Source organism: Larus michahellis, chromosome 4, assembly GCF_964199755.1.
Source record: "Larus michahellis chromosome 4, bLarMic1.1, whole genome shotgun sequence".
Lineage (NCBI taxonomy): Eukaryota > Metazoa > Chordata > Aves > Charadriiformes > Laridae > Larus > Larus michahellis.
The window spans coordinates 11,932,704-11,952,732 of NC_133899.1; the positions used below are offsets into that span (position 1 = coordinate 11,932,704).

Consider the following 20,029-nt stretch of genomic DNA (forward strand, 5'->3'; position numbering starts at 1 on the left):
ATACAATTAGAAAATTACCTTGTATTTATTGTCTGTGGGGGACGACCAATAGTTCCTAATGTCTTTCAGGGAAAGCACATTTACGCAAAGCCATTGTTTACCATGAAGAAGCTCTAAGAGTCTGTGGTCTGTGCAAGAAGCTTCGAAACATTGATGTTCTTCAGGAGGTTCTGACAGCCGCACATAAGCGCTCACTTCTGAAATATGCTCAACAAGAGACGGAAGATGACTTCCTCAGTCTAATCCAGGCTCCAGATATCCTTCGTAAGTATACACAGCTAGAAACAAAGGGCATCTAACCATACATGCATATGGGGATATGCCTTTATTTTAGATACATATATCATATGCATCCATAATATAAATAATGTACAAGTTATATACTGTACATTCGAGTTCAGATTCCTTACAGGTTTCCTCAATCACAGATAAATGAATTTTGTTACGGCTACTTTACAGTGTTTCTGGCCACATCATTTTCTGGGGTAGATAACAATGGTTATTATTTAGAATTCAGCTTTTTTTGGAGACTATCTTATGAGCTAGAAAAAATAGGGAAACTTTAAAAGCTAACATCATACGGGGGAAAACTAACAACTGTTTCTTGTAGCACAACTGTAGCACAATTCTTATACATAACTCTTATACTATATACTATAACTCTAAGTTGTTAACTCAGTTTGACTGGTATTGCTTCTTCCTACCTTAGTCCAGCACATCCAACTCTTTCCTCTTTGGAAGCAGCGGGAAAGAATGTGCGCTGGTTTTAAATATTTCTCAAAGAAAAATAAATTAAAGAGGAGAATAGCATAGTTTTCTTTGGATGGATTGTTTTAAGTTTTCTGTCTTGATACTGTGAGCTCTGAAAATATTTTTAAGGTTATTCAGATACGCCTTACAAATTTCCACAAAAATGAGGTAATTTCCACAGCCTGGTAAGAATTTAGGAGAAATTTCTGTCTAGCTTGAAATGCAAGAAAAATAAATTTGTATGTCTTTTAACTAATACTTGAGAGAAAATTAATTTGTTTTTCTTTTTGTTTTAGCTAAAACGGAGCATAAAATAGAAACAATTGCTCCCCAGTTTTCCAAGGTGAAAGTTAAAGATTTCTTTCACAGGCTGGTACGTAACATGCTAATGCTGACCAACTGCTGTCACTTTGCTAGCACGTATAAACTCACTCCAGGGTGAGGGATGTGTGCAGAATGTGTAACGTTGCATGCAGCAAAGCCAGTCCTTCAGGTGGCTCTGTGTGTAACAGTGGGCAAAGGAACTGGGAGTTGCGGTTAGGATCGGAATATGCGATGTTTCATGAATCAATTTATCTCCTCCAAAATGGAGTAATATAGAACCTTAGAGCATGCTGCAGCCAAAATATTCTGCACACCTTAACAGATCTCAGAACAGCTTGGCAGCATCTGCTCTCATTGCACTCTGAAGCATCAGCTGAACAGTCATGAAATAGGGCTGAGCACTTCAGGGGACATCTTAAACTTCTGGGATAAATCTCATGGTTCCATTTCAACGGAAGTAGCTGGAATTTAACCTGACTAAAACCTGCATAAAATGAGCTTCAAGCATTATAACTTAAAAAAACCCAGAAGTGCTTATTTACGAATGACAATAAGCCATGATGTGCCTGCTGCTATGTTACCTCCAGGGCCCACTGACAGTGTTCTCGGCCAAGCAGAGGTGGACGGCTCCACGTACCATTCACATCCACCATGAAGCAGGAGAGCTAGGATTCAGTCTTAAAGGAGGTTCACCAGTACAGATTTATTGTCTTGATCCAGCTTGTTCTGCAGCAGTAAGTACATTGGTGCAATATTAACAATTTATCTCCAGATTCTAGCATTGCAATCTTTTAAATGTAACTTTAGCTTGTTCATACTGGCGTACGGAGTATTTATTGAGTTCTACCGTATGTCAGTGTAGTCAATTCATATAATCTCAATGCATTTTCAATGTTATATACACCTTAGATGTTAGAGTACCCATATCCCTGACACCGCATTAAACTAAGAATTGATTTCTTCCTCTCTCTATGCTTAACAGATAAAAAGTCCCAAATAATAAAAGCAAATGTTATTCCCCATCTAACTCAAGAAGTTAGAAGGGATAAAGGCTTTAGAAAGTAGCAACAACAGTAAGGATGAGGATCTGGAAGGGAAGGCAAGGAGGTAGGTAGCATGTGCCCAAGGAAAAAGAGGGGAAAGAACATACTATCAGCTTCTAATATGTTGTTCTTTTGGGGGAAAAAAACCAAAGGGGTAAAGAAGCATGCTGTGATGAGCACAGTTTAGCTATAGGAAAGGCAGAAGCAACCACAGAAGTATGAATTAAAATACAGAATAAATAGAAGTAAAAACTGGAGAAAATACCTCCTGGGTGATGATAAGGTAACAAAAAACAGATTTCACTTACTTTAGGAGATATGTGAAAAAGACATAAAAACAGCCAACACTTCAGTATGCCAGAATCACATTTATTAACGGTAACTCAAATACTACTTTATGTACTGGAAAACGTTGGATGTTTCTATGTTATATATACACTTTGTTCCACATGTCTGGCTAGACAATGGTTTTACAGCATCTAAGAGGGAAAAGCCTTTAGGGCAGATACCGTATGATGACAAAACATTTTATACATCTTTATAATTCCAGATAATAACCTGTGCACAATTTTTTGACAGTCGATGGGCCTAAAAGAAGGTGACTACATTGTTTCAGTTGGTGGGGTGGATTGCAAGTGGCTTGGAGTGAACGAGGTGCTGGAAAAATTCAAAAGCGTGGGAGAACAGCCCATTGAGGTTGAGGTGATCAGTTGCCAGGATACAGCGGCATCTATGGTATGTAATGAGGCAAATATGTTTTGCAGGTTGGCTATGTGAGAGTTTTTTCACTTCTCTGGCTTCCGTTCCTGATTAATGTTTACTTTCACGTAGTTAGATACCCCACTCTACCAGTGAATACATAAAGCATTCAGACCTGTGTTCAGTTTTAAACAGTCTGTTTAAATCATTGTGCCTTAGCAAGCTAAAGTACAGTCTGTGCATAAGAATGGTTGTGTGATAGGGTTTTTTGTAGTGGAGCTACTTAGATTAATTGCATTATAAGTTCCGGGGCATATTTTATTTTCCCCTAACTTGTCCCAGAGGATGAAAACATTACCCTGTTCAGCACTGGAAAAGCCACAATGAAACAACAGTGGAATGAAATAGAACATCCAAGACTACATAGTTATTTTCTATGCACTGTTAACATAAATGGTCCTGACTTTTATATTAATATAAGTATTCTTTATTTTGGTGGACTTTAACTGTGTAGTCAGATACTAAGCTGCTGTAGAAGCTTTAGACCAAGGAAAAATGATCACAAGATTAAAAAAATCTTAAGCTCTAAAAAACTTACTTGTAGTGTGAGAGAACATGTAGTTCAGCTAAACCCACTGCTTCATGCTTCTAACATTCCCTGGCAAGCTTAGGCACTGGAGTATTGTTCCCTTAGCAGTGATCAAAGTGCTCTTACTGCTTTTAAAACAAGGTTTTCTTGTTTTAAGAAGTTGATTTTTCCTTATTGAAAATAAGGAATTGCACTTGCCATTCCAAGCTGCTACTGGAAACAAAAGACTAAAATATAATTGAATTGCTTCAGGGTACAGCTAAGACAAGACAGAGAAGGCTGACAAGACATTCCCAAAAGAATGTCCGACAGTAACTCTTGTTGTCATAGTTGCAATCAACATGGAACCTGTCCAAAGGCAGCAAAAAGACTCCCCTTCAGAGATTTGTGCAAGAACTACATACTTAAGCTTTGTAGAGAGGTTAGTGTATATACCATATAGCCAGTAAATGCAAACCGTAACACAACCCATGGATAAGATTCACAAGCCCTTTACGCTTTGCGCAGTATACCCTTGAGCCTACATGGGCAACATACCAGAGTCACAGCACTCTGAAGGGCCTTGTGTTCACTTAGTGTGTCATTAGCACAAAAAGCTTGCTGTAGTCTGCCTTGGAAAACTGTTTGCACAGTGATCTTTTGTTGTCTTCAAATTTTGACCTATTTTGGGTGACTGATTCTTATAACGCTTCTCTTTTTCCTACAGCATAGTAAGAGTGCAACTTATTCTGTGGGAATGCAGAAGACATACTCCTTAATCTGTTTAGCCATGGAAGAGGATAAGACTGATCAGACCAAGAAAGCCCCACTGAAACTGCCTTTTTTAAGTTGGGGAACTAAAAATAGACAGAAAGCTGCAAGCACCCTCTGCCTTCCTTCAGCTGTGGCTGGAAGTTCTCGAATGAAGAAGAAGCTTTCTCCGTTCACACTTTTGAATACAGAAAGTTCATTGTACTGAATCTTTCAGAAGGATCTGTTAACACAACATTTTTCTTTAAAATGTATATATAAAAATATTGGTCAATTTTCTCTTTGTATATATACATGTGTATAAATTCAGACAAATGCCATTGACTTCATTTACTGTGGAGCCACTATGAAGGTCAGAGGCTGGCAAAAACTGTTAAACTCTGAAGTATTTGAAGGTTAGAATGAAGTTTTTTGGGAGGTATGCAATAACAAGATGATAAAATTGCTTACATGAGGACTGGATTCCTTTGGAATTCCAGAAGACAGCATCATGACTAATCTTCTATAACTGTGGATAGATGGGAGTTATTACAAACTTGATGCTGCGTGCAAAACAATTAAAGGGGGACACATTAAAGGATGATTTTGCTGTAAAAGTGTAGAATCAATAATAAATCACTTAACACTACTTTAAAGAATTACCTTAACAAGCCATGTGTGAGAGAGAATAATGTTATTCAGAGAAACTAGCCTTGTGCCAAGGGGCAGTGTCATATAGTTGTGGTTTTTATACGTAAGACATTCTCTTTCTGAGAGTACTAGGGGTATGCCAGTGAATAGTTAATTTAATTCTGGAAGAGAATTAGGTTTAGAAGTCAAAAGATCTTTTGAACTACAAAAGGCTTTTACTCTGCTGTATTTCTGATTTAGGTTACATTTTAAATGCCTGCTGATTCTATTGTTAAAAACAGGCTTTATTCCAAACTTGAAATTATTTAATCTACTTACCATGACTTGTATCGCCTTAGTCTTGATAAAATTGATAGCTGTGGAACAAATCTCAAAACCGACATATTCCAGTATATTGATCAAGAGTTCATGAATTGTGGTGATACTTTAAAATGTGAGAAAAGAAGTCTTAAGTGGCAGAATATTTATTTACTATCATACCAAGTAAAAAACCCAAATAGATATAAAAGCATCTTCCTCCCATTGGAACAATTCATGAGCAAGCATTGGCTATATATATATTCACTAAGGAGGGAGACAAAAAAAAAAAATAACTGCATGAACATTTCTTTGAGATTCTTCTATTTTCTGAAATTTAAATTAGTTGAAAATTGCTAACACTGTAGTGTTAGTTCACATTGCCGTCTACAGAGTAGATATATGTTGTTTGATACTCAAAACTTAAAATAAGGGGAAAGTTTGCTTCTGGGTGTAAACTTTAAAGTTGTCATTTATTTTTAGTTTTCTATGTAATAGCTGTAAATATGTTGATGACACTTATTTAAGAATAAAAATCAGATGCTGCCCATTCAGTAGTAGCTTTTTGATTCTGCTACAGCTTGGGTAATGCAGCATAATTTACAGGTTTTCACTATTTACTGCTGGCATACCTCTTGCATGTTTCTGTAACCTTGCTTACAAAGATCTAAGAAACTGTCTTAAAAGTTTATATTGTATAATACAGGAACTTATAAGTCTAAAACCTGCTTCCTTAAGAAGAGTGTTAACGTATTTCTAGAGTTTTCCTATGAAGATTACATTAAAAAATGTTGTAAGTTATTTGTGACTCTGCTATTCTTAGTAGTTATTCTTCATGTGTACTTGTAGTAGCACTACTTTTACATACAGAAGCAGCAGCAGTCATATACTGATACGCAACACCCTGCCATACAATATTCCATACAGAAGAGATTTATGTTGTACGTATGGCTAAAATTACTATCCGGCTAATGAAATCTTCAGCAAAGGCACATGAATCACCCTTCCAACTCTTAATTTCTCTAAACCCACTATGATAGTTTTCCTGCAAATATCTTCCCACTTACCTGCATGATTAACTGAGGAAAGGTTGGCATCTTTTTATTTAACCACACTTCCCCTCAATTCAAGTCAAAATTTCGCCTTCTCAAGTGCCATTTCTGTCAGCTAACTAAAGACTCATTCTACACCAAGCAGGAGCCAACAGCTAACCTCAGGCAAATTTTAATTTCACAGCAAGTTACATTCTCGCTCAGACTAAAGAAATCTTTGTAACAAATTTATTCTTAGTACAGGAGGTATGGGGCTATATAAAGCCCTAGAAACAAAGGTTGACAGTAACTTAGTAGTTCAGCCTATAACTCCATTAGTACTAATTGTTACTACTTTAATGGAACTTTATTTAATACACTGAACAGATGGCCATTTGAAGTAGTAAAAAGATGTTTGCAACATCAATAGCCACATACCTTTAGATGTGAAATCCAGTCTCCATAGCAAAGTGACAAAATCTGAGAGAGGGGGAATAAAATCTAAACAAACAGATTTATAAAAAAAGTTTAAGGATTCCCTAGTTGTTAAGTAGTATCCTGTTCTGTAGGTCTGGAAATTCTGATGGTTATTATTCAGTAAATTAAATATTTATGCCCAAATTGTAAGTGTATTTTCATCCCAAGTAAGGAATCAATATAAATAGCAGGTCTATCTGCTGTCCAAGCCACTGTGGATGAGATTGGTTTCAGAGGTTTTATTATATATATTCTATTATTCACTTCTCTTTAGTTTACAAAAGGGAGCTGAAAATCCTGCTCAACTGCTTTCTTGCTGTGATCCAAAACCCCAGTAGTATGAAAGAAGCTTTTCACACGCCTCCTTAATGGGTACATGAGGCAAAAGGCAATTTCACCCTTACTAAATAGGATAAGAATATAATTTAAAATGAAATGCAATATATCAGGAAAACCAATCCTCTTTACAAATAACTGAAAAAATTAATACTGGAAGAACAGGATGAATTATGAATTTTCATCAAAGATTCCCATATGATTTTATTTGTAGTGTAAATTGTAACTGATATTAGAGTTAATACATTATAATTGTAATGAATATGTCAAAATATATTGTAATTTATTATAATTATCCCAACCTATATTCAGAAGTGCAACACAAATTAACCAAGATTTTGGATATTAGACACAAGGGAATAAATTTGATAACACCCTGTGAACTGAAAAAGGAACCAGAGAAATAAGTTAGTGTAAAGTCAAAGGTGTATTCCAGGAGGGCTTTCCAAAGGAACTTCAAAAATTTATAAGTCAAAGCTATTACCATAAAGGAACATCTGTTCACTTTTTTTAAAACACTGTAACTCACATTTCCAGTTACTGAGAAGATAAGACCACACACATATTAACAAAGTGTTTATTTCTGGGAGACAAAAGCAAGCAAGCAAATTGCTTTTCCAATTTCTTTCTGTGGATGCTGAAAAAAGAGACAGCTTTCTCCCAGTTTTTTTGTGCAAGACAGATGCAAAACACTTTATAGCCCTCTTTCCAAGGTAATTTTCACTGCTCCATCTACATGAGCAGACCAGCTGTAAAGAAGCAGAGCAGAGTAATATCTAGACAATTAGTCAACACCCTCTAGTTGTTACCAGGATTATAGAAGTTACCATAATATGTGATTATTAAAACCAAAATTTTATAATTCACAAGAAATAAACAAAATTCGTTGTTTTGCAAAACAGCACTATGCATGCACAGTCAGGAACATAAAAAAGTGTAAATTTGTTGTGCTACCGTTTGTCCAACTACTAGCTCAAGCTCTTTGACAGATGCATTACAAAGCTGGTGGATGCTTCCAAACTGCTGCAGTAGAAGCAGAGCTTTTGTTTTCCCAACTCCTGGAATTTGTTGCACAGTCCGAAACACTGATGGCTCTGCCAGCTGAGAACACTGTTTACGAATAAAGGGGTTACGGTTGTGATCCTTACTTTGCTCACGGACCTGAAGCAAAAGAAAACCATAAGTGACACCGAGCGCCCTCTGCTGGAGCTCTGCTTTTGATTTTTAATACAGTCTCAATCTCAAGGCAGTTCAGTGCAATCACTAGAAGTTCTAAAAACAAGCTCCCTCCTTAGGTGTGCACCCCTATTAAGGGTTTTGATGCAGATCCACAAAGTCTCACCAGGAAACCAACAGTTGTTTAACCATTAATTAAAACAAAGATTTTGTCATCTCTTTGATGCAATCAGAGAAAGGATAAAGAGAAACAATGTAAGAACACAGCTTCCCCAACATGAGACAAAGCAAAATCTCAAGTTGGTTTTGACAGAGAACTTAAGTGAGGATTGCCTAATGCCAGTGGCATCTCAGTGCAAATTCGCATTAAAAAAAAATCCAGTATCATATTCTTCAACTTTTTAAATTTGTTCCCAAATGATCCCTCTTTCTTCTGAGCTATACTACCCTATTACCGTTGCAGGCTATTTACTTCTTACATTCAAACAACAAAATATGTTGTGTTCCTTTAAGATCACAGGTATTCTTTCTGAAATGAGTGATGATTGTGGGAAAACAGGTAACTCTCCTCACATCCCATATTTTAATAAACGTTTGTCCACTAACACACAAAACTTACTAGCTGAGTAATAAGTTGAGAAGCTTCTCCTTGATTTGCCACAGGAAGCAACACCATTCCAAGTTCTAGCACAACAAGCTTTTGTACTGCTAAGAAGTATTGATCACTTATTTGGGTTTTCTCTACAATTACAATTCCCCCAAGACTGCTGGCCTATATGGAAAGGAAAAAAGTGGAAAAGACCTCATTAACGACAAGCTGATGCAATGCAACAGAGAGCAAACTTCTGTCAAGTCTGAGCTGCCTGAAAGCAAATCAGAGGAAGAACAGAAGTTGCAGCAACAGTACTGAGGTTTAATATAGCAATACTACAGGGCTGCATATTTTTTTCAGATTTCAGGTGGAAATTATCACAAAAGCTTACCTCCACTAGAATTTAACACAAGAAGAATATTTTCAGAAGCATGGAATAGCCAAATACCAAGTGAAAATTTTTCTCTTTATGTATAGTACTTACGTTTCTAAACCGAACCAATCTTCGTTTGAATTCATCCCCTGCAACCAAATCTGCTTCAGAAATATATAATATGCAAGTTCTGTTTGAAAGATGAAAATCCACAAGTCCCAAGCCATCTTCAAAGATGAGTCTAACTTTTCCTTAAGGTGAGAGTGTTAAAGCAAAAAAACCCAGTAGTTAAAAAAAACACCAAACTAATAATTACTTCATAGCACAACCTTCCTAATGTGTCAGTAATCCTAGCAACTTGACAATGAACTTGTTATTTTTAAAAAACTTTTCTTCTCTTTAAGCAAAACTACTACAAGCGATCCAGAGTACTGTGTGATACATTTATTAATGCCAATTTATAGCACTTGCAAACTACAGATTTGAAAGTGCTATAGCTTGTCAGTAAACTCTGGACTTTTCTGAACAAAAACATCACATGCTATTCTGAAATGATCACCTTGACGTTGCTGACAAAAGATGATAGCATAGTCCCAGTATGTATGTAAATTCAAGGGACTTCAGTGCAGCTGCATATTCCCAATAGCCCCACTGATGTGGTTCCCAAGTAGCGGATACTCCTGCTTCTTTTCTACAGTGCTCCACAACTATGCAAATATGACAGATCTGATCACGTAGATACATGATAGACAAACAGGAATTTCCAGCCTGCTAACATAGGCTGTACCACAAATATGGGACCAGCCAGGCACAGAGTAAAGCATATTCCAGCCAATCTTAACAACACTGGGTGATAGAGGGGAATGCTTTGCCGGAATCGTTTTTCCTCTTTCAATTTGTTTGTGCTTACCTTGTAGCCTTTGGGCTATCTCTGACCCTCTCCACTTCTCATTTCCAATCACATGCCCATAAGGGACAACTATAGATCCTGCTGTCACAGGAAAGTTTGCTTTTGTTGTCATCAGACCTCCTTTAAATCTCTACCTCATTAGAATTTACACCCTAGAAAGAAACGTGGAAGAGATATTAACACATTTTATAAACCTGTTACAAATTTATTATTAAAATTTATAAGATGTAATACTCTGGTAGAGACACTGTCTCCTCCCCAAAGCTACCTTACAGTTACTTATAACATACCGAAAGCAGTAAGCAACTCTTGTTTACTTGGGTACAGGCTGCTGGCTTGCAAATTCCACTCCCAACTTTGCCAGTCAAACTGAAAAACATCTGAATTAAGACACACAAATCACAAAACAAAACAAAACAAAACCACCTGCCTTTTCTATGCCTTCATCCACCCTTGCTGAGAGAAAGTCTGCTTCAATTACAAAGCTGACTCCAGAGGCATCTCCATCCCTCAAGTGGCAGAAGTCTCCAGACAGATTATTAGAAGGTAGTTGCTGTGAGAGATTATTTTCAGGTTTGCCAGCTTTACGCGGTGTCCTGACTTTAGTAGGGAACGGGAGACTTCGAGGCTAAGGCGCGATTTAAGCAGAAGAGCCAGAGACGAGCCAGTGTCACCGAAAACACCATCACCCCGAGCCACGCCCTGCAGCCCGGCCCAGAGCAAGCCCTCACCGGGGACCTCCTCCGAGAGGAGCAGGGGAACGGCCCCGAGGGCGGCCGCCGGCCCACCAACAGCCTACCCAGAAGAGGGTGAGCTCCGTCCCGTGCGTTCCCAGCTCCCTGGGCGGCGGCGGAGCCCGGGCAAGCCGAGGGCAGAGGCCGCCACCCCTTCAGGAGAAAGGCCGCCTCACGGCGGCGCGGCGAACAGCCCGCCTCAGAGCGCGTGCCTGACTGACAACGGAGGCCGCAAATAGGAGGCGAGAGCTCTGCCGCCCGCGAGCGAATGAGGCGGCGGAGTGGGGCGGGCCTCGCCGCTGGTAGGTTGCTAAGGTCGGAGGAAGGGGGAGTAAGGCCCGCGCTGATTGGGGGAGCGCGGACCCGCAGCAAATCCGCCGCGCCCTTGTTGCCGGGCGCGTCGTGGCAGCGAAGCGTCCGGAGCGGGGAGAAAGTAACCGGGAGGCAGTGGCGGACCCATTCCCTGCTGCTCCCGATGGCGTTTAGTTTCAGGAGAGGCAGGAAGGGCCCCTTCGTGAGTATCGCCCCGCTCGGGGCGGGTCGCCGTCCCCGTGAGGCGGGGCCAGCGGGGGAGACGTGAAGCCGCCCCCGGCGGGACGGGAGGAGGTCCCTCGGGTGATCGCTGGGGCGGTTTGACTGAGGTGAAAAATGGGGAGAGAAGTAAATCCCAAGCAAAGGAAAGAAGGTGTCCGGAGGCCAAGAGCCGATGCTTTGGCGGGGAGGTGTTCCCGGCACCCCCCTCCTCCAGGGAGGCCTGTGGCTGCCGGCGGGGCTGCAGCCCGGCGCCAGGGGAGGTGCAGCCCGCTCGCCTCCAGCGCTTGCTGAGGTGATCCTGGAAGCACACGGTCACTGCCGCAAAGTGAACTGGTACAAGTTCATAGCGAAAGCCTAGAGCAGCCAGGGGCTGTAGGGTTGTCAGCAATAGTGCCAGGTATTGTCTTTTAATCTACGTGAAGTAATTTATTTTTTTTAGTATTGGCATTAAAATAAAGTATTCATTTTCTGTTGTCATCTTACTTTTACTGTAGATGACAGCATCCTTTTACCTCAGCTGTATTCCCTGGTAATCCCAGTAAGGCATCTACAGTCAACAGCCTTTAGTAAACAAAATGGTGCATGCCAGATAGACTTCCAGAATTAGGAAGCAGTGCAGTTGCAAGATAAAAACGAAGTAAAAAGGCAGTCTTTGTAATGCACTATTTAGTTATTTGGTGTGGCTTTCTGTAAAGACAGACATGCTTCCCAGTTCACCTGTTCATTATCCTGTTGGAGAAGACAATTAAAGAATAATTGCAAAAAAAGAAAAAACAACTATCTGTAGCAGAAATAGCAGGAACTTGGCCTGTTCTACTCCATAAAAAAGTAACATCTGTCTGAAAGTGATGGATTTTATTATGACATAGTATTTTCTGATGCCTGAGAGAGGACAAGAGGCAATGGGCACAAATTCAAACACAGGAAATTCAACTTAAACATAATAATAATTAAAAAAAAATATTGTGAGAGTGGTCCAACACTGGACCAGGTTGCCCAGGGAGGCTGTGGAGTCTCCACCTTTGGAGATACTGGACGGGATCCCAAGCAGCCCTCTCCAGTTCACCCTGTTTTGAGCGGGAAATTGGACTAGACAATCTCCAGAGCTCCCTTCCAACCTTGACCATTATGTGATTCCACTCAAAGTACTCTTTGTAGGGAACTCTGGTCCCAGTTTTTCTGAGGTAGTATTTAATGTTATCCTTTAAAAAAAAAACAACTTTGGGTTTGCTGATAAAAACACATTAGTGTGTTTTGGTTTTTTTTTTATTCAGGTTGAACCTTTGACTACAAGACTTGTTTAGTGATAGTTTTTTCTTCCATCTCATACTGCTATGACTGAGGATTACTTCTGACTGACAGACTCTTTCTACAAGAAACGGACTAATATTGTTACTCTGAAACAGGGTTCAAATATTTTGAAAAAAGTTAATGTCTAGTAATCCATTTTTCTTATATATATGCAGGGAAAAAATTGAGTAAATTAAAATACTGTTTTTGCAGATTGTGATACGGTGGGTAGAAAACTTACATTCATGGGTCTCATGTAAATTACATTTCTAACCTTCATTAGCAGCTGTTCATATATGTTAAAAAAAACTTGGAACCATTTCAAGTCTTCTGTTTACATTAATTGCATGTAATTGTTCTTCCTTTTTATATTATTTTGCATTGTTAGTTTTTGTGCATGTTCAATTCAGTGTTTTTTCATTATGATCCTTAAAGTCATTGTCAACTAATTTTATTTTAAATTATTTAGAAACATATAGCTCATGGCCTGGTCCCTGCTGCTACCATAGCTCCTAAACCTGCAGTTCCCCGCACCCCTCCCCCTCGTAGTCCAAACCCTTCTCCAGAAAGGCCCAGGTAGGTTTTGAGTTTGTTTTATTTTGTTCTTCATCAACTACAATAGCATACTAGAAAAGCATGGTTAGAAGAGTTGCATGTCCTTGCTGCAGTATTTACATAAACCTTTTCATAAATAGAATATATTTTTAATTGGGGCAGTTCCCTTCTTTGAACTTTAAAGATGCCTATTTTTCTCCCACTCCTACACATGCTAAATAATTAGCACACTGACCATTATGAATATGTTACTTATTACTTATTATAAATCTGAATCGATTAAAGACAAATGGACTATTTAAAGTTAGGGCCATTTTTAGTTTGGCTGCTACAGTAGGGTGTAGGATTGTAGCAGTACTTGTACTGTAAGTCAGGAAATTTTAACTCATTAGAAGAGCATAACTTAAGTGTTACTAACATGCCATTTGATTGCATATTAATAAAAGCAGGGACTTAAAAAACTGGCATGTAAACCCATGTTGGACTGGATTTGAATTAGCTATATAGGCAAGTTACATAAAGAGAAAATCCAAATTTATTTTTATTTTCATTCATAGTTTCTTGCAGTTTTTCTTTTGTTTTCTCTGTGTTTAGTTTAGTTCAGGTCTTTCTAGTGTCTGTAACATTCCTACGTAATCCTAGTTCATTTCTTCTTCCTTTTTCACCTCCAGTTGTTGTCATTCCTATTACAGTCCTCACCATTTCTCTCTCTTTGTTCCTACTTGTTTTTTCTTCTTCATCTTACCCTTTGCTATACTCTGTAGCATCTCACAAATAGGCATTTCTATCTGCTTACGCTTGCGCTAGTTTGCAACGTGCCAGCATTTATTAATGGCTTCCGAGTCATCAGTAAAAGGTTCAGAGTAGGGAATAATGGAAACTAGGAGACAAAATAGCAGAACATGGAACACTTTTTCAACACACCACCAGGTAGCATTGTTATGGCCGAAGTGAATGCTAAGTACTGTAAATTATCCATGTCAATTTTGGTAATGTAACTCAGTATATTCCATGATTTTCATGCGTGTGATTTGGGAAAACCGATAGGTATTGTACTTTACTCTTAGATAGCTGTGTTAATGATAGCTTGCCTAGTTTTCTGCTTTGCTTTGGGAGTTAATAGTTTATAACCCGTCCCTTAGCACTTTCAGTGGTGTTTATGCTTAACTGTGAACATTTTGCTTTGCTTAAGGCATTTTGCAATGGAAAAAAAATATAGCACGTGGAGCACAGAGAAGACATCAGTATTGTTTCATTGCCTTATTCTGTTTTCTTCCAGATCTGCTTTAGCAGCAGCTATCCTTGCAACAGCACTCACAGGACGCACTGTTGCTATTCCTCAGCCTCGGCAGCGATCACTTTCTGAAAGTGATTCCACCTATGTGGAACAAGAATGCTTTGAACCATATGCCACAGTCACAGAGCTCAGAATGGGGTAGCGTGTACTTTCTGTTTTGATATCTTATACTAGAAATAGAACCTGTCAATGATACAATTTTACCAAAGAGTTACAGCAAACTAATTTAACTCCTGGTGTTATAGCCACTTACTTTTTTCTCACCACATCATAAATTGGGTCTGAAGTGTCTATAATCCTCGTTCCGTTTCTCATAAAGTGATGTCATGCATACAATCTTCAGGGAGGGAGATTTGGATTGCACAGCAGTCACAAGTGAAAACGTGTATTATTTCTGCCAAAAGACAATCAGTTGTACAAACAGGTGATCACTGAGGAATCATTTGAATTATGTCAGATATTTCTCTTATGCTAAATAATTATTTCAGACTCTTCTTTTGGTAGAATTAGCAACCTTCTGTCTCTAATTTGGCATTTTCTTTAAGATAGAGAAGAAAATGTAGCTCCAATGTTAATTGTTTATTTTAAAGCATAGACAGGCTAGATTCCTTGTTCGCACCTAACAGAAGCTTAGATGTCTGTGTCAGCTGTTTGGATTTGCATATATTCTAAGACTGATGGTTCTACATTACTAGTGGTTTTTGTTTGGGTTTTTTTTTTTTTTTTTGGAAGAGTAAGCAACACTGAAACAGGCTTTAAACTGCTTTCTACTTGCAGGCCCAACTGGAAACTTGATGGTAGTGACAGATCTCCTGTACAGTCCCTGGAAATATCAGGCAATTATTGTGAGGATGAGGACATGGATACCTATCTTTCAGATGTGGATAAAGAGGCAGAGTCCAGCTGTCAGAGTAATGAGAAAAGGGGAGAAAACTTTAGCACCAACGCCATTTATGCTGTTCCCTGCAAAAATAAAAAGGTAAAACTTCAAAATGCATTCATTCCTTTTACCGTGTTTTAATATATTAATGCAAATTTTAAATATTTCTAAGGCATTTCATTCTCTCCTTGCCGTTTAGACATTTATTCAATTTTTATTTCGCATGCTTCTTTTTGTGGTTTATTTCCTCCTACATGAGTTAGGTTTGTTTGTTGATCCTCACAGATTCCATATCTCTGATTGTTAGGAGCCTTTATTTATTGGGAAAACACCGGTATTGTGTATAATTACTGTGCATAATTTAGTCTTGTAAAAGTCCAATATTTTATGTTGAGTGCAATACTTATATAGTAGATTATTTGTTAAAAGTACTGGGAACTATACTTTTACAAGTGGTGAAAGCTTAGTTATTGATTCAGTATTGTGCTAATGAGTAGAGACCTGTATAGAGCCAGGGAGATTCAGAATCAAACTAAATAAATGACCTTGCCTTGAAGACCAGTGGATTTTTCTATGTTACAGGTTTGGATTGTCTTAACCAGCAATGAGCAGGTTAATACTCCTAAGACACATTTAACGTTCAGTTTGCATCTCTGTCCAAATGATACAAAAATTTAACAATCATGAAGAAGTACTAAAGAAGCGATAAAATGCTATGTATGTGAAAAAATCAGAAAACAGTAGGAATACGTGGGACACTGGTATGCAATCAACAGGGGGAAACCGGCATAGGCAATGTTTAAAATTATTCATTAATCCCTTAGTGCTATGATAGAGTAAATAAGTGGTTCAACCAAATAAACCAATGGATCAACCAAATAAATGGTTGATCTTTTGTTAAGAGTGAGTTTAGATATAACACAGAACAAGCAAAAGTAGCATAATTTGACAGACCCTAGTGACTGAATAAGGTGACAGAGGATATTGGCCCTGTGAACTAATGACTATCATAGCGTCCTGCCTCCTGCTGATGATGGTAAGGTTTAGATTTTGTTTACATAGAGCCCTAAAACAAAAAAACCCCAGTCTTATCATTTATTATCTTAAAATATTGGAGTACAATTCCACATGTGACCAGGACATTAGTATACTAAAGGTTTCATACAGATATTGTGTGGGTTATTTTAACATTGTTATCATGATTTAGATAGGCTTGTCTTATTTTTACATAGGAAGAGTTTCCACCATCTCCTAGTACTAATGTTGACAAGAAAGAGGTGCCTTCTCATGAAACGGAGTTTCAGGTGCTGGTGGATGAGTCAAACATGCAAATAGAAGGTAAATAAACTTACTTTAGTCAAAATACCGTACCTTTTAACACCATGGGGAAAAATAATTTTTTAATAAAATAAATTTACTACTATATGATCACAATGTATTCCTTTTTTTTTTTAAAAAGGATAATGGAAGAAATGCTACTAAATACTTTGGGATTTCTAGTAGTTAAGAAAATTAAAAATCTGCACAGAGGGAAGATTTGTCTATATTTACTGTATAACTGAAACTCCTAAACATCCACTATCAGCCAGTGTAAAAAGAGGAGGGGGGTGGGGCGTGAAGTTTTGTGAACTCTTTGTCTTGGCTAGTACAGTCATTCTCTACTACATGTCTGTTGATATATGTGCCATAATCATTCCAGTTTATACTCTGGAAACTACTGGAGTGTTACTGTGCTCAAAAAAATGGGAAAAAGTAGAAACTACCAATGTTAAAAAAAACCCTGAGAGGTAGAAGAAAACACTTTTAAACAGTCATTTTTCTTGGATAAAAAAACCGTCGTGTCTGAAAATCATCAGCAAGAACCTTTTTTTTTTAATAATCAAATGGCATGATACTGAGATTGTTTATTCTTTTCTACAGAAGTTGTTTCATTCTTGCCTTTTAAGGTCTAGGCCTTCAAGTTGTACATCAGATCACACAGGAAGGTTCTGACAGAATAGAGAGCTGAACATGATCATCAGTCTCCGGTTATCACCCTAAGCTCTGAACTGTTAAGCTTCACAAATAATTTTTTTGCGATAAGTAATTTTATTAGGTCAGGGACATTAGGTTCGTAACTGGACCTGCCATTAAGCTATTTTCTCGTAACAGTAGAATATCATGGAGAAAAAAATATGACGAATGCAAGACTAGTCTACCTGCATAGGAGTTTTATTGTATAATTATCTTGTCCATTATTTTAAAATCAGGAAAACAGGAGATCAGGATTTGTTCACAGCTGCAAAATGCAGTTTTTACAGAGGATGGCAGCACTCTAGTAGCTATTGAATAGGAAAGAGAAAGCAGAACTGAGTCCATTTGAAAAATCTTTGTCTAAGTTTTATTCATGTTGGATCCCATTTTTGTTTCAATATTATTTCAGCGGAGTTATTTGAAAAGCTTTATAGAGAACAATATCCAGAAAGAATGGGTTGCTTTGATAAAACCACTTAGGAAGTGGATGGATTAAACTGAAAAGAATAGGGTATATAAACCATTTCTAATCCCTCTTCTACATAGTAAGTGCTGCAGATCCTGAAAGCTGTCAGATTTGCTCTTGTCTTATTCAGAGATGCAATAGGATTCAAGCCCAGTAAAATCAATGACAGTATTTCATTTGTCCTTTAGTTAAATTCTAAAAGGATAGTGGAAGACAACAATACAACTTCATTTCTTCAATAGTGAGGTAGAGTAAGGTCTCACCATCAGTATCCTGGTACACCATGAAAGAGAGAATGGGAAGTTAGTGATCTAATTTGTGGTCTTTGGAGGACTTTCTTACATTTATTTGCAGTATATAATATGTGTACTTACATATCCATATGAACCCTTATTATTTATGGACTTACAAATACTTTTATTTTTAATTGACTGAAAGATCTGTTCTTTTTTAACAGAAGACCAACATCTTGGCTTGAATTTAAAGGTAAGACTTATATGAAGGTTCATTTGTGATGCATTTTGGAAAAGAAGGCTTTATAAAGAGCTGATACTTTACAGTCACTTAAAAGAAAACTAATTTATTGTCGCTAGGGAATCTTTTTCTTTTGGGAGTACAAGAATGGCTAATCATTCCTTTTGAAAGATATCACTGTATAGGTAACTAGGGCCATACAAAAGTTGGGGTTTATTTATATATATTTTTTTAATATATCTTCTGTTGTTCCTCATGGGAAAGAAAGAAAGTGAGAGTGCAAGATAATATGTTATAGCAAGAGATAGCTCTTACTGATAATTTTCAAATTGTGAGCCTGGCTTCTACCAGATTTTTATCTAGTTTTCCAGCTGATTGCTTTCATAAGCTTAAAAAGAATACCCAAAAGGTTAGTTTCTCAGATCAACTTGCTGAAATATTATTTATGCAAATGGTTAGTTCTTCCATTGTTAACATCACTTTTTTTCAAGTTCTTGACCACATATATTTTCTTTTGAAATTGTTCTTTAGTTTTGACTCATTTAGTCATCAGTGTCTTGGTATGTTAAATTACATGGCAGCATATTCTTACGCAACTTCACTGCTGTTTCATAAAAACAGCATGGAGAAAGTTTGTGTATCAATTATGTTCACCTCAAGTAAATACATTAATATAAACTCGACCTGTAGTTTTTTCCTGATGAAAGAACCTTCTGAAAATGTAAAAATAGGTACTTTTTTTTTTTTTTAACCAGCAAAGGGAGAATTTTACATTTTAATTTATTTGCTGATTCCCAGTTAGGGACTGTCAGTTCATATCATAATTGACTATTCTGAAGTCACATTTTATACAAATTAACAAATGGGAGAAATATCCATCCTGTTTGGTCAAGAAGCTTTATGTTTATGTAACTTCTATGTCAACCATAAAATTGTTTTGAGAACTGTAAGTCTCTGACAACTAAAGAAAATATTAAGTTTCAAGTGTCCACAAGAGATTAATGGCAGTGATAAGTGACAAAATTATGTCAAGATGGGTAAGTGACAAGTTGTATATTGTCAGTTTTTGATATAAAAGAAACTGCTTCGAAAGTTCTGTTTCTTAAGTTCTCAAAGTGATGCTGTTCAGAGTACTTCAGAAAGGGTAACTGTTAAAGCAAACTGTTTCATTTTTTTTATTTCTCTGCTAGGAAGAAAAATCATTAGCCGAAAATCTGATACGTGAAAAGCCTCCACCATCCCCAGGTACTTCTTATTTTTCCATGACTTTAATACAAATCTTCACTTTAATAATATGCATTATGCATACAAAACCACATTTTCCTGCTTGTATTCTCTAAGCCTAATTTGGGGGCGGGGAAGAGGGGAAGTATTTCTCCTGTACAAGAGATGAGAAAGTGCCGAGTGCTCTGTGATATGTATAAAAAACAATAGTTCCAGACTTTTTCTGTTAGGTGTTTTAGACTTGTTTTTATCTTCCAATATGAGCGACTTTTGAAGTCTTAAGTAAATGATTCTGAAATGACGTAATGAAATGAAGGTCATACTGGAACTCCCCACTCCCTTAAATTTCATCTACACTAGAGGATATCACCATTATTAAGTATCCCATCGCAACTGAAGTGGTAAACATACAGTGATATGAGATATGTGGTCTACCTTCAGCTAGTGCCGGATTTGTATGTTACTGCATCCGTGTAACAGTTCCAGGCACAGCCCTTCTGAACTTGGTGTGTCTTACAGATGGGATATGTGTCTGTCACAAGCTCGTGGGGTTTTGTGTACTTCGCATATTTCTGTGCTATCCAA

The 20,029-nt window shown here is 37.6% G+C and overlaps 3 protein-coding genes across 12 annotated transcripts in view; 2 read left to right on the top strand and 1 right to left on the bottom strand.

The window, feature by feature from the left end:
- The window catches only part of RHPN2 (rhophilin Rho GTPase binding protein 2), a 36,001-nt gene extending 30,369 nt beyond the window's left edge, over positions 1-5,632 (top strand). For both annotated transcript variants that reach the window (XM_074582967.1, XM_074582966.1), the window contains 5 exons: positions 70-264; positions 1,047-1,123; positions 1,662-1,808; positions 2,697-2,852; positions 4,112-5,632. In XM_074582967.1, the coding sequence (XP_074439068.1) occupies positions 70-264; positions 1,047-1,123; positions 1,662-1,808; positions 2,697-2,852; positions 4,112-4,363 (827 nt within the window). In that variant the 3' untranslated portion in view covers positions 4,364-5,632. The remainder of the gene's footprint in view (positions 1-69; positions 265-1,046; positions 1,124-1,661; positions 1,809-2,696; positions 2,853-4,111) is intronic.
- A 1,476-nt stretch (positions 5,633-7,108) lies between these two features.
- FAAP24 (FA core complex associated protein 24) lies at positions 7,109-10,919 on the bottom strand. Of its 4 annotated transcripts, none has more exons than XM_074582969.1 (6): positions 10,777-10,919; positions 10,268-10,346; positions 9,978-10,129; positions 9,179-9,318; positions 8,722-8,874; positions 7,109-8,087 (listed from the first exon to the last, which is right to left on the bottom strand). In XM_074582969.1, the coding sequence occupies exons 3-6, from the start codon at positions 10,087-10,089 to the stop codon at positions 7,845-7,847; spliced, it is 648 nt and encodes a 215-aa protein (XP_074439070.1). In that variant the 5' UTR covers positions 10,090-10,129; positions 10,268-10,346; positions 10,777-10,919; the 3' UTR covers positions 7,109-7,844. The 4 variants fall into 4 exon arrangements, with proteins under 4 accessions (XP_074439070.1, XP_074439071.1, XP_074439072.1 ...); XM_074582970.1 differs by having other exon boundaries at positions 10,709-10,868; XM_074582971.1 differs by having other exon boundaries at positions 10,268-10,357; positions 10,777-10,865.
- A 185-nt stretch (positions 10,920-11,104) lies between these two features.
- CEP89 (centrosomal protein 89) overlaps positions 11,105-20,029 on the top strand; it is a 37,013-nt gene continuing 28,088 nt past the window's right edge. For 3 of the 6 annotated variants that reach the window (XM_074582972.1, XM_074582973.1, XM_074582974.1), the window contains exons 1-7: positions 11,109-11,225; positions 13,005-13,111; positions 14,370-14,525; positions 15,165-15,366; positions 16,500-16,605; positions 18,204-18,232; positions 19,411-19,465. In XM_074582972.1, the coding sequence (XP_074439073.1) occupies positions 11,187-11,225; positions 13,005-13,111; positions 14,370-14,525; positions 15,165-15,366; positions 16,500-16,605; positions 18,204-18,232; positions 19,411-19,465 (694 nt within the window). In that variant the 5' untranslated portion in view covers positions 11,109-11,186. Of the gene's footprint in view, positions 11,643-13,004; positions 13,112-14,369; positions 14,526-15,164; positions 15,367-16,499; positions 16,606-18,203; positions 18,233-19,410; positions 19,466-20,029 lie in introns of all 6 variants that reach the window. The other 3 variants (XM_074582977.1, XM_074582976.1, XM_074582978.1) reach the window with 3 other exon arrangements.